General features: G+C 37.6%; 1 protein-coding gene and 1 non-coding gene across 11 annotated transcripts; both read left to right on the top strand.

Annotated features, from left to right (window-relative positions):
* Positions 1-1,110: 1,110 nt before the first annotated feature.
* Positions 1,111-24,585, top strand: ckap5 (cytoskeleton associated protein 5). 10 transcript variants are annotated; one of them, XM_015339368.2, is made up of 46 exons: positions 1,111-1,246; positions 4,961-5,043; positions 5,442-5,635; positions 6,299-6,505; positions 6,706-6,877; positions 7,154-7,286; positions 7,568-7,665; positions 8,018-8,131; positions 8,219-8,323; positions 8,552-8,641; positions 8,816-8,980; positions 9,093-9,221; positions 9,444-9,596; positions 9,869-9,973; positions 10,370-10,480; positions 10,709-10,801; positions 10,885-11,070; positions 11,214-11,308; positions 11,418-11,475; positions 11,636-11,761; positions 12,139-12,272; positions 12,442-12,616; positions 13,012-13,125; positions 13,210-13,338; positions 13,815-14,009; positions 14,190-14,322; positions 14,792-14,892; positions 16,346-16,435; positions 17,115-17,243; positions 17,354-17,503; positions 17,650-17,853; positions 18,104-18,239; positions 18,436-18,629; positions 19,079-19,248; positions 19,462-19,485; positions 19,679-19,852; positions 20,113-20,233; positions 20,329-20,508; positions 21,256-21,443; positions 21,590-21,665; positions 21,803-21,991; positions 22,149-22,286; positions 22,447-22,530; positions 23,054-23,216; positions 23,432-23,583; positions 23,898-24,585. In XM_015339368.2, the coding sequence occupies exons 2-46, from the start codon at positions 4,987-4,989 to the stop codon at positions 24,138-24,140; spliced, it is 6,177 nt and encodes a 2,058-aa protein (XP_015194854.2). In that variant the 5' UTR covers positions 1,111-1,246; positions 4,961-4,986; the 3' UTR covers positions 24,141-24,585. The 10 variants fall into 10 exon arrangements, with proteins under 10 accessions (XP_015194854.2, XP_015194853.2, XP_015194856.2 ...); XM_015339367.2 differs by lacking the exon at positions 1,111-1,246 and adding an exon at positions 2,577-2,685; XM_015339370.2 differs by lacking the exon at positions 1,111-1,246 and adding an exon at positions 2,577-2,685 and having other exon boundaries at positions 23,901-24,585.
* On the top strand, positions 20,703-20,812 carry LOC138224470 (small nucleolar RNA SNORD67). Its single transcript, XR_011182957.1, has one exon. It is a non-coding gene; the product is annotated as a small nucleolar RNA SNORD67 (small nucleolar RNA).
* Positions 24,586-26,329: the final 1,744 nt, after the last annotated feature.

The raw sequence follows: 26,329 nt of genomic DNA on the forward strand, positions 1-26,329 counted from the left end.
TGGATGTGAATGATCTAATGAATACCACGTTTATTGAAAAAAGGTCGTTTGCCCTGTTAAATCTAGTTTGCTGCAGGTTCATGCAAGATCCATGCAGTATAAAATGCCAGTCATAACTGCAGCAAACTGACGAAGTTAACAGTGAGATGACAACTTTCTGTAACAGGTTTACCGACATTTTACGGCTCAATTCATTATGTTGATTTCCATTTGTTGCAAATGGGTCATAGGCTCCTTGAAGCTGTGGTGCCTTTCAGAAGCAAAGCCAAGCCTGGGCACTGGTATCTGAGCTTCACGCGCCACACATCATCTCACTGATCTTCAAATGCACATGCACGACTGTCTTTGTCTTGCAATAAACCCACGGGGCAGAAGAAGGGTGTGAATTGTCCTGCTGGCGTGCTGTAACATCAGGATGAGCTCACAGGAAGGGCAGCAGGCAGCCAGACAGTCAAGTTTCCATCTGTCATGTTAGGTGGAGTTCGATTTTGTTTACACTCTCCCACCCAGGTCATCACCTCCTCATCACTGGGTTTGTTGTACACACAGTTGTTGTAGGCCTTTAGAGTGGTCTGCACAAAACCTTTGACTCATCACTCAAGAGGACTGGGCTCCACTTGGCAAGTCCGCCCGAGATGACCTAGTCTAGCTCCCTACATGCCGCTGGCAGAAAAGCGTTGATCTGACGATAAACCGAGCGTTCTGCTTTCTTTCTGAGCTCTTGATTACTGAGGCTAATAGACTCCCCTTACTTGAACTTACTTCAATTAGACCTTTTTAACCGTTCTGCACCCCCCAAAAAAGACTCTGAGGCTGAAAAATTAATTCTCAACAGATGAATAAAAGGGGCTCAACAATCATTTAGAGTTCCATTGAAAAACAAACTGATTAAGAGCAGAGATGTGCCAAAAGCTGGAAGACGAGAAAATCCTCCAAGACCAGGGTTGAGAAACACGCAATTGGCCGAATCCCTCCTCTCCTCCCCCCGAGCCTGCATTGCAGCACAGCGCCAAACCTCAGCTCGGATTCAAAATGGCCAATCACGGTGCAGCGTGCAGGCTTTCGGCTTCAACCAATCAGCGTCGGCCTTGCTGCAACACTGGTATTTTCAAACGGAGGATATCCTACAGCAACAGAGAGGGAGTAACGTACCGTGGTAAAAAGGAAAAGCAGAACGAGCACTTTATTTTTTTAATTTTTAAGCTCCTTTTAAAATATAGTATAATCTAAACTGGGCGCTTTGTAGGTAAGCTTTTATTTCGTATGTTTTTGTAAACTGTAAAGGAACGTACTCTTTCTTCCGTCTGATGAGATTAGTTATGCGGCGATGCGATGAGCTTTTCTCCTTTAATGAAATATTTTTTGTGTTTGAAAATCGAAGTTTGGAATATACATACGACCTTAAGTACTGGTTTTCATTTAGTCTCCAAAGGGTATAGTCACGTTAATCTTCAGGGGTATTCGGTTGAGGGAGGCTTTTTTAACAGACCAGACACCCCACTCGCCCTTTCCAAAAACAGCCTACCTAAAATTCTCCTTTTCTTACTCGTGTCTGATGTCTTACCCATGTCAGTTCAGTGCCATTCACGACTGAACTGCTCAGGCCTTTGGACTTAACACAGATCAGCTCTCGTTCGTTTTCTAAACGTGTCACGGTTTGGACTGGAGTGTTGGACGTGATTATTTCTATAATCCCCAGCAATATATTGCCCATAAATAAAAAGTAACAGTTCCTAATGCCTCGATTATTGGTCATTGAGGAAGGTTTTGTTGTAAATATAAATATCTCTGAAATGTACCGTAAAATTATTTAACGTTTTTAGCGTAGGTACTTTATATTTTCTTGTCCAAGTGGGTTATTTTGTCAAAAACGTGCTTAATTCAGCAGATTGTGATTCGAGTATTGGAAAGGATTTGTCTAGATTTCCTTCCTATGCAGTTAGTGATAGTTGGCTCATTTGACTCGGGACTTATTGCTAACATTTGCACTCTTAAACTATTTTTAATTTCTAATTCTTCCTTACACCTTCATTTTGTAGACACAGATTGTTTTGATATTGCTTAGTCATGTTTTGTGAAGATGTGGCTTAATTATACACATTTATATACGATTAGTTGACCATTGATAGCCTCAAAGCATGTTCTTCGGCAGTAGCTAGAGAAGGGAGGTGCTTTAAATGATGAATACAGGTTCATCATCTTTGTAAATGGCTGTCGTATGTTAAGCCTGATGTCTCTGCAATAAGAAAACTCTTAAACATTAACCACGGTTCTAGGCTCTTGATTTGTAAAGGTTCTGATTTTTTTTTGTGTGAGATGGGGGGACATCAACTCCCTTGAAACGTGAAACTGAGTAGTGGTAGCAGGGATTATTCTTACGGCCAAATCTCGGAAAGAACAATTTGCTCATTTGACATCGCGGCGTTCGAACACTTTTTATTCTCCCCTTCCCTTTCACCCAGTTGGGTTTAATTACACTGTGCTCTTCCCCTGATTGTGTGCAGTCGCCTTTTTTTAGAGAGCGGAGCGCTGCGCCTGTGGTTTAAATGGTCAGTTCAGGTTGCTCCCTGCTCGCCTGAGCCCCTCCCTCCGAGTCTCCGCCCTCAGAGGCGTTTCAGACCTCGAAGAGTAATGATCACAACTCGGCACTAAAATATCATCACACTGCCCCGCTTTAAAGACAATGTAAGTAGCGAAATCGGATATTATTCATACAACACCGAATGCGATTATTAAATCAAAGCTCCCGTGTTTTGCTGGGCCCAAGGTTTCGCTTCATGCAACTGCGCTTAGCTGGGGTGTTACTGCGTTTTCAGGGCCTGGTAGGCGTTATTGCTTTTGTGTCAAACAATAGCCGGTCTGTTATCCTGTAAACATGCAACGGGGTTGTGCATTTTCGTTCGGGAAGGATTTTTTTCCCTCTCCTTGAAAGACTATGCTCCGGTTGCTAGGTCGTTGTTTGTGAAAAGGGCTGGGTGCTGTTGTCGATCGTGTTTACGTTGGCTGGGCTCGAAGACTAGGCAGGGCCCTGCCTGGGCTCTTTCTTCTTTCTCGGGGAGAGATGCTTGCAGAGGGATAAGAGCCATAGAAGGATCAGCTCTTCAAATTCTGCCGACACCGAAATATCTCGATATAATTTCGAAACGGCGAGTGCATTGCGTTGTTTTAAGCGGATACGAGGGACGCCGCAATGTACGTTTTGAGCATCTTCATCATATTGTGACCTTACATCGTTTTTTTTTAAGAGGAAGGTCTGCTGTACATACTGCGTTGTTATACTTGTGCATGGATTTTTGTATGCATTATCTGTGCGAATTTAAATGACTGCCTCAGTTTCTAGTCTGTACATAATACGAAGTGCCCCCGTTTCTCCCAAGTAGGAGCTTTGGTTGAAATTCGCATTTCAAGTACGCCATAAATCAAGAATCAGTCTAGGAAAATTTCTTTGAACAAGGTAAATCAAAAGCGGTGAATATTATATTACTGAATTTGTATAGGTGTCTTTAATTACACGTTTTGTATACTTTAACTCATTTACGTCCCAATATGTCTGGAATCAGGTTTCATGTCGGTTTTTATATATGTCCTGTCCTTATTAACTGATGATGCTTCATTACTACAGTTGCTCAGGTGGACTTCACGTTAAAAGCAATTTAAACCATTTATGTTTAGATCAATATGAAAGTCGAAACTGGAGACCGTTAAGAAGCATTTTGTGTTTATTATATAGTAGATATATCAAAGAATTCTCACTGCTACGTTTCACTCCTGTAAGAAAAACAATTTGGAATGTGTGCATTGGTCTTGAATGTCTGAAAGAATAAGGTCAGTAAGATTTAAAAATCAAGAGATCTTTGGACTTATTTTGAGAAAAGTAATGGTTCGTTTTTTACACATCTGTTACTTTGACCCATGTAAATTATCCAAGAAGACTGCAATTAGTCAGGAATCCCCTAATCAATTCTGGGTTACATCTTGCACATGCAGAACAATCTGTATGGATAAACATTTTATACAAGTGATTAGTAAATGCAGTCAAAACCTTGCATCAGAATATGGGTTGCAAGATGATTAAATATCCAGCAACATACTTCACAGAATGTTATGTCAGCCTTTTAAGAGTTTGTGGTTGTTGGAGGTCATTGTAACTTTTAATATATGCCATATGTAGTTTTCATCTTTTTTTTTAATTAGTAGCATAGAACAAGCAAGACAACTTGAATGTACTATGGCAACAAGCAATTTGTCAATGAAATATGTTATGCTTGCCAGCTTGTCATGTACAGTGCCAATTAAGTAGTTTTCCTAAAATACTATTAATAGCTTGGATCTGTAATGACATTGTAGCTTCTTTCCAAACTGAAAGAAATTTGTGTTGTACAGCTTGTAAGCTCAATAGCATAAACATCTGGACTTGGAAAACTGTTTTAGGTATATGGATCTGCTTGCTTCCAGCATGGAGAATGTTTCAATTTCTTTCAGAATTTTAATTTATCATGTTTTGAACTTCTATAGCTCTTGGATTAATGCCAGGTGATAATCTCTAATCATACTGGCTATGTGAAAATAATACATTTTTGTATTAGAACTTGGAGTAAGCCAATATTCACTAGATTGTAATTTTCAACATTATACAACCGATTAACGGTGTATGGTGAAGGAGTTTATCACTTATCTGCTGTTTTGGAGCTACACTTGCATAATAGCTGCCTTGTGCCACCCAGCTGTGTGCTGTACTTCATTGGTTGGGTGAAGTAAAGGACAGGAGACTGCTTAACCCATATGATAGTTACTAAAATGCACTACATTTTTTAATGTTTGCATTAATTCCCAAAAATGTATATAACACTTCAAATGAGTTATTGTGATGAAGAAATGATCAACATTGCTTTTTGCTGGACTTCCTGTTCCCATGCTGGTCAGATTTAGAATGACTGAAGTGTGAAACTTTATTTTTCAGCAAGTCTTAAGTGAGAAAATACTACCATGGGGGATGACAGTGAATGGATGAAGTTGCCTATTGATCAAAAATGTGAACATAAGGTGATTTGTTTAAGTTTTTATTTACTAGTAGCTCATCACTATAGAATATTTAACTGGTTACTTCTAAATTTTAATGATGTAGCAAAATGGGGTGCACAATGATTAAGGGCTTATGGCATTTTTCTATATGCAGTACTTTTCTCAAGCTTCAGCTTCATCATATTTGTGTATAATTCATAAGTTGAGATATTGTGTATGTTATTCTATTGAAATTTTAACCCACATTGAAATGTAAAAAGTTGGTGTTGGAAATTTGTCCAGAATGAGATGTCAAAGTTCATGCACTTTGCATTTAACTATCTTTTAGTGTAACTAGTTGTGCTAGTCTACAGATGGACTGAATTGACTCAAAAGCTTTTGGAAGTTTTTTTTAATCATAATGCTGCCTTTTTTCCCAGCTTTGGAAGGCAAGATTAAATGGATACGAGGAGGCTGTGAAATTATTTCAGAGAATTGAGGATGAAAAGAGCCCAGAATGGTCCAAATACCTTGGATTGGTAAAGAAATTTGTTACAGACTCAAATGCAGTGGCTCAATTGAAAGGCCTGGAAGCAGCACTTGCCTATATTGAAAATGCTCATGTTGCAGGAAGGTAAGTATCTCATTTCAGTATTTTTTAGAGTTTTATTTGGGTGTGATTAAACTGTGTAATTCTTTCATGGCATAAACAAGCTGCTGGATCTTTTTAAAATGTCAGGTTCTCTGATCAGAGGCATACAGTATTTCATCCATGTGAAAATGGAGTTTGTAATCTGCTAAAAATAATTGTAAGAAAAACATCAAATCCAGCTACTGTGTGATGTGCCCTGAAATAAAGGGTTTATGTGCATCTATTCCTCAGAAGCCTGGGGACTACGTTTCAAGTTTTAACTCACAAGAGAGGTTGTTGATGTTATTTTCAGAATCAGGCATAGTATTCTATAGTGGTCTTTTGGCATTGGTCTTTTGCTAGAACCTTCCTTTTTCAGTACCTAGTGCTTTTGTGCAAAGTCTCACGGATATTCCACTGAGCTATGAAGTTCCATTTAAATTTTGTTGATGTGAAATATTTTTAGTGCTTATCCAATACTTTCTCACTGATAATGTTTTGTACTTGGTTTCACTCTGGTCACATACAAAATGGACACTTTTTGTATTGTGATGTTTTATGTATTGAACAATTGGTGGTCTTACTGCCTTTATTAAAGTTATATTTAAATGCTTTAGCCCTTTATAGATTAAACTTTAAAAAGCTTCCCTTGTGTTTTCTTTTTAGAACAACTGGGGAGGTGGTCTCTGGAGTTGTCAGTAAAGTTTTCAACCAGCCCAAAGCTAGGGCAAAAGAACTTGGGACAGAAATCTGCCTGATGTACATTGAGATTGAAAAGGGTGAGGCTGTTCAAGAGGAACTGCTAAAAGGACTGGATAACAAAAATCCTAAGATTATTGTAGCATGTGTTGAAACATTAAGGAAAGCACTTAGGTGAGTATGTTTACTTTTAATTATCCCCATTTAGGTTTTGCATTGCAAGAACTAAACCTCTGAAATTCAGACCTCTTCTGTCTATTGACTAAGTGTGTTTAAAAATGATTGCAACCAATCTGAAGAAAAATCTTCTAGAAACATTTTTAAAGCTAGTCCCTGTTTTAACTTATTTTTTGTATGTTTTTTTTCTCCTCTAGTGAATTTGGTTCAAAAATTGTTACCCTGAAGCCAATAATTAAAATATTGCCAAAATTATTTGAATCACGAGAAAAAGCGGTTCGAGACGAGGCCAAAATGTTTGCGGTGGAAATCTATAAGTGGATTCGTGATGCTTTGCGACCACCCCTCCAGAACATTAATTCTGTACAGGTAAATTTGTCAAGCCAAATTGGATAAAATGTGTAATGCTAAGTGTCTTGTATTTTGCACAGAACTACATGTGACAGTTGCTATCTGGGAAGGAACCCTATTGTAACATGGCTGCCTCAAAGACAATAACTGTTTAGTTTTATTGTCAAGGTTGCCTTTGTTTACTTCAATATTGCAAGTCCCATTTTGTTAGGATGGTACTGCTGATGCTTTCCTTGAATGGATAGCTTTTTTTCCGAATTACATGAAGTGACTAATGTTTCCCCACCCCCTCAGCTAAAAGATCTAGAAGAGGAGTGGGTAAAGGTGCCTCCTTCGGCTCCAAAACAGTCCAGATTCCTTCGCTCCCAACAGGATCTGAAAGTAAAGTTTGAACAGCAGCAGGCAGCAGGTGCAGATGAAGTTGATGGTAAGATTGTAGTAGTTTTGTGCTGCTGGCCTTTGTAATGTTTCCGTAATTCTCTTTGGGGTGTGGTACATTTATTAATTCTGTCAAGTTTTGAATTATAGAACTGGATAAAGGGATATGCAGACTGTTTTATATTTATAGGCCTGTATTGTGTACATCAAGCAGATATAAATGTAATAATGAATTAGTTACTGGTCTGGGAAAATTTTGGAAATGAACTATTTGTGTCATGCTAAAAGTGTATTGTATCTTACCTTTGGCCTTCTCCGTTTTATTTTTAGGAGATGATGAAGAATCTGCCCCTCAGGTTGATCCTTATGAGCTACTTGAAGCAGTGGAGATCCTTTCAAAATTACCTAAAGATTTTTATGAGAAGATTGTAAGTTAATAATTTTAAACATCACATTTTTATATGAAGCTGACTGCACATTATTGGTTTAAAATTAGCATAAAGAAGATAATTCTAATATGTAACTGTTCATGAGAAAGTTTAAAAGTATTGGAACAAATTGAGCAATTCAGCTCACTGTTAACCATGAGAGAAAGCTAAATTGCATGTTTGTTGTGAAATGCTGAAAGAAAGTGTATGTACTTGTTACTTTTGGTTACATGAATCATGAGATCTGGGTAAGATGTTGAATTTACTTAGTGTGTAGATGAGGTCTCTTAAAAACATTTTTTTTGTAAAATGCAATGTATCTGATTTTCTTGTTCTGTTTTCTTATCTCTAGGAGGCAAAGAAATGGCAAGAGAGGAAAGAGGCTTTGGAAGCCTTAGAGGTCTTAACAAAAAATCCCAAAATAGAAAATGGAGACTTTGGGGATGTGGTCAGAGCACTTAAAAAGGTAAGAATTGTGCTTTAATTATGATACTAATCTTTTAGTGAGAAAGATGACAATGCTAATGTATTTTTTTTTGCTTACATTTTGTAGGTTATTGGAAAGGACACAAATGTCATGCTTGTTGCATTAGCAGCAAAATGTCTTGCCGCGCTGGCCAGTGGTCTCAGAAAGAAATTTGGGACATATGCAGGCCATGTAAGTTTGTTTTCCAATGTTCTTGAGTTACAGCTTCTTGCTCAGGATTACCACCCTGCTTTGTGTTTATGGCTATTGCTAAGACGATTAGGTATTAACTCAGTGTTCGGTTTCATAAGATCATTATTTATTTCGTCAACTTAAAAGGTATCAAGAAACTAGCTGATGGATTGTTTAATGGGACTAAAACATAATTAATCAATAAATGGGACTATTTACATTTTCAAGGTGGTGCCAACAATTTTAGAAAAGTTCAAAGAGAAGAAGCCTCAGGTGGTACAGGCATTACAGGAGGCCATTGATGCAGTGTTCCTTACTGTAAGTATCATACCCTTTTCCCAGATGTATTTCAAATTCTGAGTTTTGCAAATCCCTTCATGCACTTATTTTTGTAGACTTTTGGTTCTTATGATTATATATATAAACTTATGTTCTAAACTGTTGGTAATTTCTATTGGTATAGATTGCTCACTTTTTCTTTCCATTTTATAGACGACTCTGCAGAATGTCAGTGAAGATGTTCTGGCCGTGATGGACAATAAAAATCCTTCAATTAAGCAGCAGGCATCTTTATTTCTTGCAAGAAGCTTTCGACACTGCACCCCTTCTACACTGCCAAAAGGTCTCTTGAAACCATTTTGTGCTGCACTTCTTAAGGTATTGTGTACAGCGAGGCATGCTTAATGAATTCATAATGAACTGTTAAAGTGCCCAGTCAAATTAAGTCAGTAGTGTCCAAAATTAATACAAATATTTTCTTGTGGTGCAGCAAATTAATGATTCAGCTCCAGAAGTAAGGGATGCTGCTTTTGAAGCTCTTGGTACAGCAATGAAAGTAGTTGGAGAGAAAGCTGTGAATCCATTTTTGACAGATGTTGACAAGCTCAAACTTGACAAGGTAAGCAGTGAATTCAAAATAGTTCAATAGATTAACAGTTGAGTTTAGAAGCTCAGGAGTTCTTGCTGGTATTTCTTTGTGTCTTGGGGGAAAAAAGAGCACACAGTGTAAGAATTGATATGTCTTTGTCACCTTATAATTGTATATTTGTCTAATTTTGGCCAGCCCCATTGCTTAGAAGTGGTTATTTTTAAAGACTGCAGTAATGCCTTTTTTTAATAGATTAAAGAGTGTGCTGAGAAGGTAGAATTGGCAGGTGGGAAGAAAAGTGCAGGAGGAACAGAGAAGAAGGAGAAACCTGTTGCAAAGCCAGAGCCAGCAGCTGAAGCACCTGCCAAGTCAGCAGCGCCTTCCAAAAAGGCACCTATTTCCAAGGTAAGGAGTAAAGAGTAGGGGCAGCATGTTTCCCACACTTGGCTTTTGCAACATTTTTCAGTTTTTTAGTCTTGGTGAGGGATGAGGATAAACATACACAAGTCCTGTCACAGCCAGAATTCATTCAGATCACCAGATGCATTCATCCCTCATATGCATGTTTAAGTCCTGTTTTTTTTTCTTTTTTATACTGAGTGAATGCTGTAGTCATACTTTTGATGTGCTCTGAGAGTATTGTATAGTAGTTTCCTTACTTTATTTTTCCCCCTAAGGGTACTGGGCCTCCCAAGAAGGGAAAACCTTCAGCAGCAGCTGCTGCTGGTGTGAAGGGAAAGAAAGCAACAGAGACAAAAGAAGTAGTGGAGGCTGAACTCTCTGTAAGTAAAAATGTTGTTATCCACTGGTTGGACATTTTGAAATGAAGAGATGCACTTCAATTTTCTGATGGCATAAACTTGCTCACAGGCTACATCTGTTGGAAACATTGGGCTCAGGGTACCACTCCTATTTAAATACAGATTCCAAGTATTGCTCTAGACAGAACTTTTCACCAAGTAGCTGTTAGCTTCCTGAGCAAACATTATGGGCGCTAGATGTCATTTGTAGGGATGCAGGTTTTGTGAAGGGGCAGTGATTCCCACTCGCAAGATTGATTTCCTGCTTGTAGGTCCATTTATAAAGGTTGAGGCACTATTATGTTTCAGGCGGAAACACCTCAAATTTCACCAAACATTTGGTCACATTTGAGTCACTCTGGCTTCTGTTTTTGACAGATTGAAGTTTGTGAAGAGAAAGCTGCTGCTGTGCTTCCTGCTTCTTGTATGCAGCTTTTGGACAGTGGTAACTGGAAAGAGAGACTGGCCAGTATGGAGGAATTTCAGAGGGTAAGGCTGAGCCCCCCCCCCCCCCCCGTCTTAAACTTTCTTGACTGAGGTTTAGAGACAGTGTAATGTGCATTTCAAAGTTTTATTTCCATAGCCTATCATTTTCCACAACCCACATTTATATATTTGGACCTTTTACGCATTTTTGGCAGTGTCTTCAATGGTCAGTCTTATTTTTAGAATATCTGTAAAATACACTCTGCAGAGTATTTTCTTGTTTATTTTCAGGCTGTAGAGCAGATGGACAGAAATGAAATGCCCTGTCAGGCTCTGGTAAGGATGCTGGCAAAGAAACCAGGATGGAAGGAGACAAACTTTCAGGTATTTCGTGTTCTGTAATTGTAAACACCGATAAAACAATGGAACTTTTAGTGTTGTTTCCTAATTTATATTTTGATTTGTAGGTGATGCAGATGAAGCTGCACATTGTTGGACTGGTTGCTCAAAAGGGGGTTTTCTCTAAAACCTCTGCTTTTGTTGTCCTTGACGGCTTAGTGGATAAAATAGGTGATGTGAAATGTGGCGCTAAATCTAAAGAGGCCCTCACTGCAATAGGAGAGGCTTGCTCTTTGCCGTGGACTGCTGAACAGGTCAGTGCTGCTGATGAGATTTTAAAGTACTATTGGTATTTACATGTAGACTATATGCTGACTGCTATGTAAAGTACACTTTTTAAACCTCTAAAATTTGTGAATACAAGTGTATTATGAATTAAACCATTCAAATGTTGCAGGTTGTCTCATTGGCATTTGCACAGAAGAATCCTAAAAACCAAGCTGAAACTTTGAACTGGTTAGCAAATGCAATGAAGGAATTTGGTTTTGGAGGGTAAGTTGAAACTAATCATAGTTTCTGTATATACTGTATGGGGAAAAATTATTTGAGTGCTTTAGCTGTCAAGTTTGAGCTACAGCGAGCTTTATTTTTTTTTTTGCAGAATAAATGTCAAAGCTTTTATTAATAATGTGAAGACCGCTTTGGGTGCAACAAATCCTGTAAGTATATCCAGTTTTTAGTATGACTTTAGAAAAATAATTCTCAATACCCACATTGTTATGGACTTTGACTAGTACACAGGTTATAAATAAAAATTTTCACTTTAACCAATGAGTAAGTTTTTAGCTTCTGAGCAGCACACTAAATTCTTTCCTCCAGGCTGTAAGAACAGCTGCCATCTCCCTGCTTGGAGTGATGTACTTGTACATGGGAGCACCTCTACGAATGTTTTTTGAAGATGAGAAGCCCGCCTTACTAGCACAGATTGATGCAGAATTTGAAAAAGTAAGATACTTTTTAATTTAATGAATGCATTAAATAGTGTTCTGAAGTTCAATTTTTTCTCGGCATCTGGAAAGTGTAAGAGTTTTCCTATTATACTGAATATAATATTGATGCAGTAGATCATTCAGCAACCATATAATCTGCCTTTCAACATTTTCTTTCAGTTATGGATCAATCCAGCAAAACTATAGTAAATACTGTCATTATTTCATTTCTCGTTAGGTTTTGTAATATCCTCTGTATTAAATAGGCTGTGGTAATGTATACTGTTCAGTACCGTTTCTGTAAGTTTATTTCTCAAAGAGGTTAGAATACAAGCTTTTCTGCACTTTATTCCAAGCTTTTTTCTTAATTGGTTGAGTTATCTGTTTCTGCAGATGCAAGGCCAGTCACCGCCAGCACCCTTTAGGGGAACTAAAAAGGGAGGAGAGGAAGAGGTGGAGGAGAAGGAAGAGCAGGAAGAGGAAGGTGGAAACGATATCATGGACCTTTTGCCAAGATCGGACATATGGTTTGTTTTTTTATTTCGGGAATGTTATGAAACACTATAGTGTTACTCCTTCATAATTTTTATTATTTGTGAAGGTCTTTTATACAAAATTAAATTTCTAGGTTTTAAGGGTCTTGAATTTTGACTGTATAAAGGAGTGATTTCCTCCCTGATGTTTTTTTTTGTACAGTGACAAGATTACTTCAGAGCTGGTGTCCAAGATTGGGGATAAAAACTGGAAAATCCGAAAGGAAGGGCTTGATGAATTGACAGCAGTGCTTAATGAGGCCAAATTTATTCAGCCAAATATCGGAGAGCTTCCTATTGCGCTTAAAGGCCGCCTTAATGACTCCAATAAGATCCTGGTATGGTTACTAAACTTTGTTTATATATAATGATAGTAACTCAGGTGGCTGTATTTATAATATACATGTATTATATATATATAAAATTATAGTAGTTCATGTGTTGGCTGCAAAGGAGCAAGTAATAGGTTTATTCCATGCTGAAAAGAGAAGAAAGAAAACACATTTCGGCCGTGGAGCCTTCTTCAGGTGGCTTCTGAAGAAGGCTCCACGGCCGAAACGGTTTTCTTTCTTCTCTTTTCAGCATGGAATTAAACCTATTACTTGCTCCTTATATATAATGATAATGTGTAACACGATGCAAAGGGTTTTAGCAAGCATTTAAAAGGGAGTCAAAATCTTTACCTTGCATTAGTGATCAAGAATATTGAGTTCTGCACACTTTTCTTATGCAGGTGCAACAGACATTAACTATTCTACAGCAGATGGCTACAGCCTTGGGCCCAGGCCTCAAACAGCATGTAAAAAGTCTGGGAATCTCCATTATCACTGTGCTTGGGGACAGTAAGGTACGCATTTTATTGAAACACTTGTTTGTTAAAGCAAGCCAAGCTATAGATTTAGGATCTTTTGTGACTAACTTGGTCTTTTAGAGCAATGTTAGAGCTGCTGCCCTGACAACACTCAATGCATGGGTGGAACAAACTGGCATGAAGGAGTGGCTGGAGGGAGAGGATCTGTCTGAGGAGCTGAAGAAGGAAAACCCATTTTTAAGGCAGGAGGTATGAACAGCTGTGAAATACATGTTTAGTATAGCTTTCCTGGATTTATAACTTTTGCATTTTGTTCATTTAACAACACAAATCCCCTTTCAAGATCTGTGAATTTTCAAAAAATGGTTGAGCAGTTTTTCAAATAAAGCTATTACAATTTATGTAATAAGCTATTACATGGGGGGGAAGAAAACCAAAATAGTTGGAAATGTGCACTTTAATGTCTATTTGGGTTTTGAAGATTTGAACTGCTGTCACATTTCCACAGAATATGAGTATATTTTCTCTGATTTTCAGTGTGTTGTAGTAATTTGGGTGTAAGTGCCCAGACCATGGTGAGAGTCATGATTGTTACTATTGATCCTGTCCTCAGTTTTGAAAACGAAACGATTTTTTTTTTAAAAGACCACATTATATTTGGCCTGCATGACAAAGGCAGAAGTGATCTGAAAAATGACATGTAATGTGTTGGTGCCCTTTTACAGGTATTGGGTTGGCTGGCAGAGAAGCTTCCAACACTGCGCACTGTTTCGCCAGACCTAATGTTTTGCGTGCCCTACCTTTATGCCTGTCTTGAAGACCGAAATGGAGATGTAAGAAAGAAAGCTCAAGATGCTCTTCCAACATTCATGATGCATCTTGGATATGAGAAGATGCTGAAAGCAACAGGCAAATTAAAGGTACTAAAATAATAACCCAGGTATTGATTCAGTCTGTAATGCATACTGCTGAAACCTAATGGTGAATGACTGTTGGGTAGTTGATTATTTCTATCAGTGCACTCTTAAGCTAGAACCACTCAGTGTAATGATGACATTAGTTCTACTCAGACTGTATCTCTAATGTATTATTTTTCCAAGACTGCTTCCAAGGACCAGGTTGTAGGCATGCTTGAAAAGGCAAGGGCCATCATGCCAGCCAAGCCAGCTGCTCCTGCAAAAGCTGGACCTTCCAAATCAGGAGGCACAGCTCCAGCTGCAAAACAAGCTGCAGGTTAGTTCACGTACTGTTACAGATATGGAAGGCACATTGACATCTTTGTGGTGACGCTACATTTAAAAAAAAAAAGTCATCAAGGCACATTGTGAAAATCATGTGGTTAAAGTATCATTTCAGGTTAAGGTTGAAAATAGTGATCCTTTTACCCTTTTTCTAAGGGGCATTGTTACAATACTGCACTTGACTGCAGCCTGACGCAAAACATGTCACAAATCTAGCTTGTTTTGCTTTCAGTATTGGCCACACTACTAGCCTATAAGTTTTACAGTTGACTCCCAATGGCCTCCTTTGATCAGTCCTACTAATTATAATTTCTTTGGCATAAACCATGTCTGTTTAATAATATATCAGAAGAAAGATAGCTGGTTGCAGCAACAATGGTTTCTTTTGATGCTATACAAAAAAGTAGTTTTAATAAAATATAATGTACTAACTTAATATGCTAACTGTTTATTATTGCTAGGTCCCACTAAACCCCAGTCTGTCAGCGATGATTCTGGGATCGGTATTGCTGATTCTAAACCTGATTCAAAAAAGACCAAGCCAGCAGCTGTCAAAGGGAAGGTAAGTAACTCACGGGCTTCATAAAAATCAGTTGTCTCTTTGATTTATTAGAATTATGAATTTATTAATGTCGTTTACTATAAAACTTCAGCAAATACAAATCACATGTACCTATAACTTTTCTAGGTAGTACTTTAAAGTATTTTGTAATTGGCTGTTTGAAACATTGTATTAGTTTTTAAATTACATTATTAATCAACTACCGCCTTCACAGTCTATAATCTGGTCAACTACACCTGCTTGTCCTCTCAGGTCTGAGTTTCATTTTCCCTGTTGCTTATGTGACTCAATTTGTAGCTAAAATGAGGGCCTACCTAGGTTTCTAACTATTCTTATGCACTGAAATGTGGTGTACCTGTAGATTTAATTAATATGCAATTATACTTGATCTCTATCTTAAAGTAATTAAGTCCTATTGGCCTATTCCCAATTTTTTTTAACGAAAGTTCTGTAATAGGCAGTTCCAAATCAATTGTGCTAATGAACATTCCGGTTGTGGATTTAGATAACGTACTAAGTTTTCAACTCAGGGTCACTTAACAAATGCTACGCATTCAGTAGATTTATTCGCTCCTATCAATAGCTGAAAGTTTATTTCAGGTTCTTTGGTGTTGAAATTAAACTCTTTGAGTGAACGAAGCCTTAGCATTATTTCTGGCTTGCATTAGGAATGTCAGAAATTTCCCATCTAACAGAGCAAGGATTTTTCTGGCAACATCAGAATTTTTATTTTTAACGAGTTTAGATAAATATAAAGCTTTACTGAGGTATCGTCTTAGGTACTGTAAATAGGCTTAAGTTTGTCTTGGATTCTATGCCTCACGTGCCATCTATAAATACACTGCTTCAGGATATAACTTCTGCCCTGTGTAAATTGTATTCACTTCACTTCCTGTGAATGGTTTTTAATGTGCTCCTGTATACATAAGGACCTGAGTAGTCTAGCTTTAGGACTTAGTGCATGAGAATAGTTCTCCAATTAATCTGAGATCTGTGTGTAAGCCTTTTATTCAGGTCCACCAGATGTTTTGGTAGAATTCTTAATGTGTAATTGTTCTGATTTGTTTAGGAGGTTTACTGTAGGGTTTTTTCTTGTTTTATTCATGTACTGTTGCATAGCAGCACATCTTTCTCGAAGCTTAAGACATTTTCAGTGAATTTGTGTGCGCAGTGCACTGAATTTTGTTTTCCATCACTTACAAGTGAGTGACATTTAAGCAGTCTGTTTTCACGTTTTTCAGATGGGATACTTCTTCCTTTTAGGAAAACAAATTTATCTCTGCATTATCTGTTTTGAGCAGAACTGTGACTCCTAGTCAAGGGATTACCCAAAACTATACTTAATCCCTGAAAGCTTCCTTGTATGATCTTTACAAATTAAACCCCATAATTTCTGAAAGAAGGAATAATGATTTTTTGGTTCATCAGCAAATGGTCATTTTTTTGTTGGTAGAAAGCTTCGCAAGATGTCAATGATTCAATGGAAAAGGATAATAGTCTCAATAAACCTAACAGACAATCAAAAGGAAAGCCAAGTAAACAGGTACAAATTTCAGTTTCAAGGAAGGACTGCATAGTCTTACATCACTTGCATGATAATGCTTGTAGTTTTCATAGGGCTCTCACGGGGAATTAACATCTCAAAGTGGGTGAGCACATCTTTTTTTAGTTTATTTTAGACTGAGGTTGGAGCACTCCTTAACGTTCACTTATCTAGGCACTAGCTTGCACATCGTAGCCCAGGACTACATAGGCAATGTAAAAAGAAAAGACATTGCCTGCCTCATTTCACTTCCCCTTCTAGGACTGGAGTTCCCAAGTGGCAGTGCACTGATAGTTCATCAGTAGCATCACTGGGGGTAGGGATGGTAGTAGTTAGCCAGGTATTCAGCTCCCAGTGCAAGAAACCATAACCTCCTCCGTACCTGGATATGTAGGGTGCCTACAGGCTTGTGCTAACATTGGTCAGGGATTTAATAGGTCTCCAATCAGTGCCTATCCTCCTGTATACCACTGTATGGCCTGTGTAGAATCACAGGTGAGGGGGGATTAGTCAGAGGAGCATTTCTGCAGTTCATTCACTGTTTACAGGGCATTATTTATTGCACGGGTGAGGTGTAAAAACATAATTGATTCCACTTTGCAAAGATGTAACATTTGTTCTTTCAATTTTTACAGAAAGTGCATTGCTTCATCCAGTTCACTTTTCTGTTTCTTTCCAGGCTGCTGCTGGGAAGAAGGCTCCAGTGGTGAAGCCTAATGTCAAAGAAGAGGATGACAAGTCTGGCCCCATGTTCATTTTGGTCCCCAATGGAAAAGAGCAGAGAATAAAAGAGGAGAAAGGACTCAAGGTAAAGTTAATTTGTTACACTTGGCAAAAATGTAAAGTGCATTTGATTATTGTATTTCTCTTGTTGATCGTAGCAGAACAAAGTGTAAAAACCAGTATTTTTCCATGTAGATTTTGAAATGGAACTTCATCACTCCTCGAGATGAATATGTTGAGCAGTTGAAAACTCAGATGGCCACCTGTCTTGCAAAATGGCTTCAAGATGAGTTGTACCATTTTGACTTCCAGCACCACATCAAAGCTTTGTCAGCTATGATTGAGGTACGTCTTATTGTTGTCTATATTAATAAAACTGGTTGCTGTTCCTATTTGAATGTATTTTTATGTTCTGCAATTTAATTACATGCGTCTGTCTTTTTTCTACTGTAATTCAATGTGGATGTCAGTTGCTTGTCTTGATTTTACAGCACATGGAAGAGGAAAAAGATGCTACAATAGGTTGTCTGGACCTGATTCTGAAATGGTTTACTCTGCGATTCTTTGACACAAACACCAGTGTTCTGATGAAGGCACTGGAGTACCTGAAGCTACTTTTTGCTATGCTCAGCAGGGAGAACTATCACCTTACAGAATATGAGGCTTCTTCTTTTGTCCCGTACCTAATACTCAAAGTACGTGTCCCTTTTCATTTTTTTTAATTGAATGTGGAACAAACTGAAAGAATATAATGGATGCAGATTGCCATTTGCACATTACTTGAATTTGATAAATTTGTCCAAGTGAAAAGTTTCTAAGAATATTAAGTGTTTTTTAATAGCGAATATTATCCCTGATGACGTGCACAATGGTCTAAGTCATCTGTCTTGCACAACTGAACATCTTTTCATTTAATTTTCCATTTATTTTTATGGTTTCCCAAAGGTTGGAGAATCAAAGGATGTGGTTCGTAAAGATGTGCGTGCCATCCTCAACATGTTGTGTAAGGTTTATCCTGCCAGCAAAGTCTTCACATTTTTAATGGAGGGGACAAAGTCAAAGAATTCGAAGCAGAGAGCTGGTACGTTTGTGGGATGTCATTAATGGGGTTGTGCTAGAACCTTACATGTTGGCATGTAGAAAAGTAGTTTAAGTTTCGGTTCCCCTTCTTCAAAAAATGAAGCAATATTTGGGAAAATTTCAATTTTTATAAAAATGTAAAGTTTTACATTTTTGTTGTTTCCCATAAGACTGACACATTTTCCACTCTCCCGCAGAATGTTTGGAGGAATTGGGCTGTTTAGTTGAATCGTATGGGATGAATGTTTGCCAACCTACACCAGCAAAAGCACTTAAAGAAATTGCAGTCCATATTGGTGATCGGGATACCTCTGTCCGCAATGCTGCACTCAACACTGTGGTTGCTGTGTATAATGTTTGTGGAGAACAGGTTTTCAAACTGATTGGAAATGTAAGTAGTATGGGTGAGCTCAATGAAAGCAAATTCTCCCTCTGTGCGTGTTTTCTTTTGCTGTTGCATATTTTCTAGTCCCCTGTGAAAATCAATGTATTTTAACTTGCACGTTGAATAATTTGTAAAAATGTTGCTAGCCTTTAAAATTGAAATTATACTTAAAAACAATTCAACAACAAACAAAAATCTGTGGTCTGTGTGAAAGCAATCTGGTGGCTTTTTAAAAGGAACTATTCATTGCTGTTCCAACTTTGAAGTTCTGCCATTTGTAAATGGGTCAGCAGTAAATATCAAATGGTTGTGAAGTGTCAGTTGCTTTGAAAATTGCATTATTTACAACAAGAAATGTAATTCAGATTTGATCTGTGTATTGGCTTCTCCCGAACTTCAATACCCATGCATAGGTATCCAGTCCTGAGATTTTTTTTCCCGCTGAAATTTCACAGCTTTCAGAAAAGGAAATGAGTATGTTAGAAGAGAGAATTAAACGCTCTGCCAAGAAAGCCCCTCCACCCGTGAAGCAAGTGGAGGAGAAGCCCCAGAGACCACAACCAGGAAATCCAAACGCAAGTTTAATGCGGAAGCCACCCCAAGATGAAGTACCTTCAAAACTAAAGTATGTGAAAGTTCTTTTTTTGCTTGGGAATTTGAAGACACCACTGTAAATCTTTATACTTCTTGCTTTTTTCATATTAACATCTGAGGGTCTGTGCTTGTGCTGTTATAAACGTTCCTCATATACGTGCTTTTTATAACTGCATGACTTTCAATCCTAAACTTATTCTTTTAAGTGTGCTTTCTGACTTCTTTCACTGCTTTCCATGGACAGAATTATGTATCGTACATATAGAACGTAAGTATAAAAATTCAGATGAAATTTATTTCCTTACATATTTGTAAAAATGAAGCTGGCTTAAATGTAACAATGGCATTAGGTTTTTTGTTCCAACAGGAGTTAATTCTTTAAGCCCATTAGAGTATTTTTTAGTCTTTGTATTTTTTTGTAATTATATTATGACTACAAATAAGTGTTTTTTCCTTAATAGTCAAGCACGAACTCAGAATGCACATCCTGAACAGTCTGCTCCTTCAGTTCCTAAAGAGTTCCAGCTAGATCTCGATGTCATTGAAAACGATCACACCAGAGTCAGTGAGCTACCTGACTTGGTACAGCATAAACTGGATGAGCTTTTAGAGCCAGTCATGATACCAGAGCCCAAGTAAGTTATATCTCAATCTTTTTTCTGAAGTGTAAAATCTATATGGAAGACAAGTATGTAATGTACTTTTTCCCTGGGAGAATTATTTCATAAAGAATTCATTGGCATGTTTCTTGAACGGTGATGATGGCTATAGTGACTTTTAAATAATTCAGTTTTCCTGGAAGGTTAGTTTTTTTCATAGTTCTTTTCAATGGATTGACAGTCTGTCAGATTAGGTCTATTTTTCCAGGTAACTCAGCTTTTGTTTCTTTCTGTAGGGTTCGTGCCGTTTCCCCACATTTTGATGACCTGCACAGTAGTACAGCCTCCACTATTAATTTTGTCATCTCACAAGTAGCAAGTGGAGACATAAACACAAGCATTCAGGCTTTGGCACAGGTATACTGGGTTCATTTTCATTAGGATCTGTGTGTAAATGTACATTTCAATATCCCTTTCAGTTTGTTTATTAATTTCTCTGTTTTAATCCCAAGATTGATGAGGTGTTGAGGCAAGAGGATAAGGCAGAAGCAATGTCAGGGCACATTGATCAGTTCCTGATTGCAACGTTTATGCAGCTTCGTCTGATCTACAACACACACATGGCTGATGAGAGACAGGATAAGGAAGACATTGTCAAACTGTACAGCTGCATAATTGGGAATATGCTTTCAGTAAGTGCTGGAATGATGTGCTGCATATACGTTCATATAGACATGATTTCATTCCTCAAACTTCTCTTACTCTTTTGGGTTGGCTGGATTTTTGCAACTGGATTTGTCAGTTTGTTTCATAGTCACCAGCTTTTTTATAACTTTCCTATACTGCCACAGGATGTTTTTCATTCTTTGCTTTTGAGATCATTGTATGCAAGAGTGATGAGTTGCACCAGCTGTTGGAGCAGCTTTGCAGTGGCAGAGCAGCTTCAATCAGATTCCTGATGACAAGCCCATGTGCACAGGGGCCATCTGACTTGCATACAGTTGAATTCATTGTAATGTCTGAATCCAAATCCAGTCATCTGAAATGTCATTTGTAGCCTCTTATTTCAATTGGCTATTAAAAAAATTACTTAAGTTACTCAGCAACTCTTGGGACCTGGGTTCAGTTATAGGCCAGGGCAGCCTTCTTTGTGGAATTGGCACATTCCTGTGGGGTTTTGCCGGATGCTCTGGTTTTCTTCCGACATGATACTAGTTTAATGGTCTTTAGGTTTCTGTCTGTATGTCTTGTTTGATGGACAGAACCTGTCAAGGGTATCCTTGCACCCTTCCTAGATATAAGCAAATTTGAGAATAGATAAATCAACATGAACCCACTTTTAGTTATTTCCTATGAAAATGTGGAGATGAAGTTAAAGGTACCTAAATGAATTCTGTGCACACAAGAACAAATGTTTGCTTGTCTTCTGCCTTTTTTAGCTGTTCTACATGGAGAGTTTGGCTCGGGAAGCATCGATGGGTGTTCTAAAGGACCTGATGCATGGGCTGATCACACTGATGTTGGATACTCGAGTGGAAGACTTAGAAGATGGACAGCAACTTATTAGATCGGTGAACTTGCTGGTTGTGAAAGTTTTGGAGAAGTCGGATCAGACCAACATTCTGAGGTAATTTCATCTTCCTCATTTGTTTGTAATAGTGCTTCATATCTTGAATAATTTAGCACCGTTGCTCAGACATTTTTATTTTGAGGTTTTATGACGTGATTAAAATTTAGATGTGTGAAGTGTTTTTCATTTGCTTTTTTTGGTAGTGCACTCCTTGTACTGCTACAGGACAGTCTCCTTGCTACAGCAAGTTCTCCAAAGTTTTCAGAACTTGTGATGAAGGTAATTCAAATTTTCAATATCAGACTGACTTTGTACGTGTTGCCAAGTGGATTTTTTCCCTTCAACTTTAGATGTAATAAAAGATGCATGCACATTTGTAATGTTTTCTAATTTTTACCTTGTGTTATGGTCCACAGTGCTTGTGGCGTATGATTCGACTCCTTCCAGAGACCATCAATAACATAAATCTTGACAGAATCCTGTTAGATGTTCACAATTTCATGAAAATCTTCCCCAAAGAGAAGCTGAAGCAACTAAAAAGTGATGTTCCTCACCGAACCCTTAAAACACTGTTACATACTTTGTGCCGATTAACTGGATCAAAGGTATGCTTTTAAATTCTTTTCCATGTAAGTCATTAAGAAATCCTAGATTTTAGCAGTTATCTAGAATTCCTACAAAGCATAGGTGCTAAAATGTTGCAGAGCTGTGATTTTTAATGTCTTCACATTTTTTCATGATCAATTTTTTTTCCATGTACAGATCTTGGATCACCTGACCATGATTGAAAACAAGAATGAATCTGAACTGGAAGTACATCTTAGGCGGGTTGTGAAACACTCCATTGATCCTTCCAACACAAAGTCGGAAAAGGATACTGAGAAAGGAGCCATCAGAGCAGTGCGTTCATTAAGGGCTCAAAGCATTTGCATTTACTTTTTATCTTCTAAAATTAAATCTTGCTCTCACTAATAAATAAACATTGCTCAAAACCTGAATTTCATTAATCTTAAATATAAATCAGCTCATTTTCTTGTGTGCTTTTTCTGTTTGCTTGTAGGACGAAAAGATGTCTAAAGCAAAAGTAAGTGATATACTGTCAGAAATTTTTAAGAAGATTGGTTCCAAGGAAAATACAAAAGAGGTAATGTTTTATTTGGTCTTCTCATTGTGTGATAGCTGTGGTACTGAATTTTTGAACATTTTCTACAAATGATTATACAACAATAAATGGTTTGATCTCTGCCTGGGCAAAACAGCTTAAATGTTTTCCAGTTGTTAATTCATCAATTTGATAACTTTCTAGGTTGAAAATCTTAAACTTGAATTATAGGAAATATTAGAATCCGATCATTACATGTTAAATACAGGTTTGGTTTATTGGCATTCAGTTGAGTAGAAGTTCCTTGTTTCTTTGATCTAATCATGAAAAGGAGTTAGTGATTGTTAAATTCTCAATTTAGCAAGAAATGCGGTACAAAAACTAAACATATTGGAATGCTCTTGCTGCTTTTTTGCACATTTTATTAAACTGATTTTTGTCTTGCGGTCTTTGGATAGTAGTCTGTCAGAATCTGAAAGGGAGTTTTCTCTTACTTCCTTGCTTGTTCTGCTTTTGTGAATGTTTATTATTTCCAGAATCTGTAACTTGGTTATTTTGTTTACAGGGGCTCACAGAACTTTATGAATACAAGCAGAAGTACTCTGATGCAGATATTGAGCCTTTCTTGAAAAACACCTCTCAGTTCTTCCAGAGTTATGTTGAAAGAGGCCTCCGCATGATAGAGTCTGAACGGGAGGGCAAGGGAAGAATTCAGACTTCAAATACAGGTATTACTTTTGATGCAAAGGACACAATGCAAGTTTAAATCTTATGAAGGGGAAGCAAGCCTTTTATCCATGTCCAATTTTAAAACTTCACCTTTGAGAATTACTATTGATTTCATATAGCTTAAATCAATGTTTTCCATTGCTTTCCTTATTGGTTTAACACATTTAATATAAGTTTGCTAGGTTTTCTTACCTTGCTGTTGCATGTTTCTTAGGAATTCCTCAACACAGTACAGAAACTACTACATATGTGCCAACCTCAAGTTCTGTACCTGCAAATACAAATGGCGAGGAAGTTAAGCCAGCTGTGTATTTGGAGAGGTTAAAAATACTAAGACAGCGTCATGGACTGGAGAATAATTCTAAGGTATTGTTGTACTTTATTGAAATGTTTTGGGTTTCTCAGTTCTTATAGCACAATAAATCTCAATGCTCAAAGTATTAAAATGGCTTCATTGAGGTGCTACAGTGTTTGTCATATTTGTTTTCTCAATGAGAACAACACTTCTCCCAAGTGCACATCAAAGACTGTGGCTTGGCTAAATTCTTCAAATCAGTAAGCTTATAGTAACCACACAATGCATCAACCTCCTTAAGTTATTTAATTTGCTCTGTACCTCTCTTCCACATTTCAATGTGTTACAAGACATCCTTAGTCCCTTATCTCTTTGTCCATGGCAGCAGCAGGAAGAGAGGCCTCCTTTGACATCTCTGCTCTCCAAGCCAACAGTACCCACAGTTGCTTCCTCCACAGACATGCTTCACAGTAAGCTTTCGCAGCTGAAGGAATCTCGGGAGCACTATCATCAGGAACTGGAGTCCAACCAATCGCATGTGCAGAGTGGAATGGGCAGCACTACCACTGCCGCTAACCTTGATGACTTGAAAAAGAGGCTAGAAAGAATAAAGAGCAATCGCAAATAAAACTACCTTCAGCCTCACTCTCAGTTGAAGTAAATTTCTTCATAGATATTGGCTCCTTTTTTGGGCCTAAGTGTATAAACCATTTTCATGTATAATAAGTGGACTTTTTTTGTTAAGTATTGTGGCACAAACTATTTGTATATACTTTAGGCTTCCTAACCACTTGAGCATTTGAAAGTCATGTTCTAGAATTAGTGTACAGTTTCTCTGTGCATACTGCTGTAATATGTGTACTCTGTCTCTTTTTAGCAGTTTCAGAATTCGTAGGCGGTTGTCTAATTTGTTTTAAACTTGTCAGTTCTGTTTGCTTGCTTTTCTTTTTTTAAGAAGTTATACTTGTAAAACTTGAAGCATTGATTCTTTTACAGAATCATGACGCATGGCATGAAGTAATACGTTTTGTAAATAAAGGTTGCATTATCTTAATTAAAACTATTAAATAGTATTGTACTGTTTGACTCTGTAGTATTGCAGTAGATTCTTCCATTATGTTTGTCCAATCTGTTAAACTCTAATACAGTAATCTGAAATACTTTACCTATAGTGAAACAGCAAAAAAGGTCACTTTCACGAGGATGGCCGAGTGTTCACCTGAAGTTGAACATTTTTCCTGGGATCATTTTAAAACATTTCACATGCTTTGTTTTGCAATTACTAGCACACAATAAGAGCTATATAGGATTGCTCAGGTCCCCAAATGTAGGGTAAAGAAATTTGGTAATTGAGCCTAGCAGAAAACCAAGTATCCAAACAGAAGTGTAACATTTAGTACAAAACAATCATTTCAACACTTTTCAAATTGAGCTCGTTTCCAACTTGCAGTAGGTGTTAATCCTTTTTTACATTTTTGATTTTGCACAAGATACTGCTGTATTTAAATGGCAAAGAAATACAAACTACAATGACTGCAGTATAGGCCTAAATGGCAAACTGTTGGCATTTCCTTTTAGAAAAATACTGGGAATGTAATTGCTTTTGAATTTCTTCAAATAAATTGGTTTGTCTTGGAAAACAGTTTGCCTAAATGTCTAAAAGTCCATGTTTTTTAGCAGTATAAAGCTATTTATGTAATGTTAAAATATATGGAAGTTATTTGGATTTTTATTGTACAGATGCGATTGTGATAAGTTTAAATCTGCCACTAGGGTATTTGTAAGTTTGAACCTTTAGTGTATGAATGTGTGACTGTTTCATGCAAGAATAAACGTTCTTACAAATTAGTTGCCTCTGGTAGTGTGCAGAAAACACCTGACAGCAGTGGGTTCCAGTCCTGGCTCTGGGCACAACTGTTACCTGGTTTGTATTCTAGCTATGCTTTGAATTTTTAAGAAAAAATGAATTTAAACTTCTTGTGAACTTTTCTGTAGTGGTTCCTCAGTTTTAAAAATATCCTCAGGAGTACAGTTTTCATTATCTTTAACCTATATCACTTTGCTTACTTTTGTTTCTGAATACGTTCTTAATTGTGATTAATGTATGATGAACTCAGGTAGGAAAGATGAAATTAAATTTCCTTCTGCAGAGGTCCAAGATCCTTGAATGAATACAGTTCTGCAACGCAGTTTGGTGCAAGGCTCATTTGCATTACACATTTCATCTGACTATTAATTAGCATAAAGCAAAAATGAATGTGTACTCAAATATAAAACTCACAGCTTTTCATTGGCGATTAAGATCTTAGCTGCAGCAAAAAACTAAAACGATTTCCCCAGGAATAGGGTTGGGAGCCATTGCAGATCAAAATAGTGACCTTTTAAAAGCACAAGTGACAGTGGTTAGCATTACTTTCTGCAGTGCTGGGGCCCTGAGTTCAGTTCCTGCTGTGCTATCTGTATGGAGTTTATATGTTCTCCCCTGTGTTTGCATGGGATTTTGCCAAGTGTTCTGGTTTCCTCCCAAAGACCAAAGAGATACTGGTGGGTTAATTAGCTTCTAGGAAAGGAGTGGTGTGAGTAACTACAGCTACAAGTTAGCAACTACTGTTACACACTGGTCTGAGTGTGTCCTGTCCAGAGTGCATCTTACTTAGCGCCCATTGCTTGCCAGTACTGCCTCTGAACCTCTATGAGCCTGAATGAATTTAACAGCAGAAATTAGTGTTTGGAAGGCAGTGCTGAAATAAAACTCGAGAGATGGAACATCTCCTTCAATGCTTCAAACCTCTTTTACAAATTAAAGTCAGAGATAAA

Source organism: Lepisosteus oculatus, chromosome 21, assembly GCF_040954835.1.
Source record: "Lepisosteus oculatus isolate fLepOcu1 chromosome 21, fLepOcu1.hap2, whole genome shotgun sequence".
Lineage (NCBI taxonomy): Eukaryota > Metazoa > Chordata > Actinopteri > Semionotiformes > Lepisosteidae > Lepisosteus > Lepisosteus oculatus.

Coding starts and splice junctions, on each gene's coding strand:
- ckap5 (XM_015339368.2), top strand. CDS start 4,987: ATGGGGGATGACAGTGAATGGATGAAGTTGCCTATTGATCAAAAATGT. Junction 18,630..19,078: donor TTTTCAAACTGATTGGAAAT/GTAAGTAGTATG, acceptor GAAATTTCACAG/CTTTCAGAAAAGGAAATGAG. Junction 19,249..19,461: donor GAAGTACCTTCAAAACTAAA/GTATGTGAAAGT, acceptor TTCCATGGACAG/AATTATGTATCGTACATATA.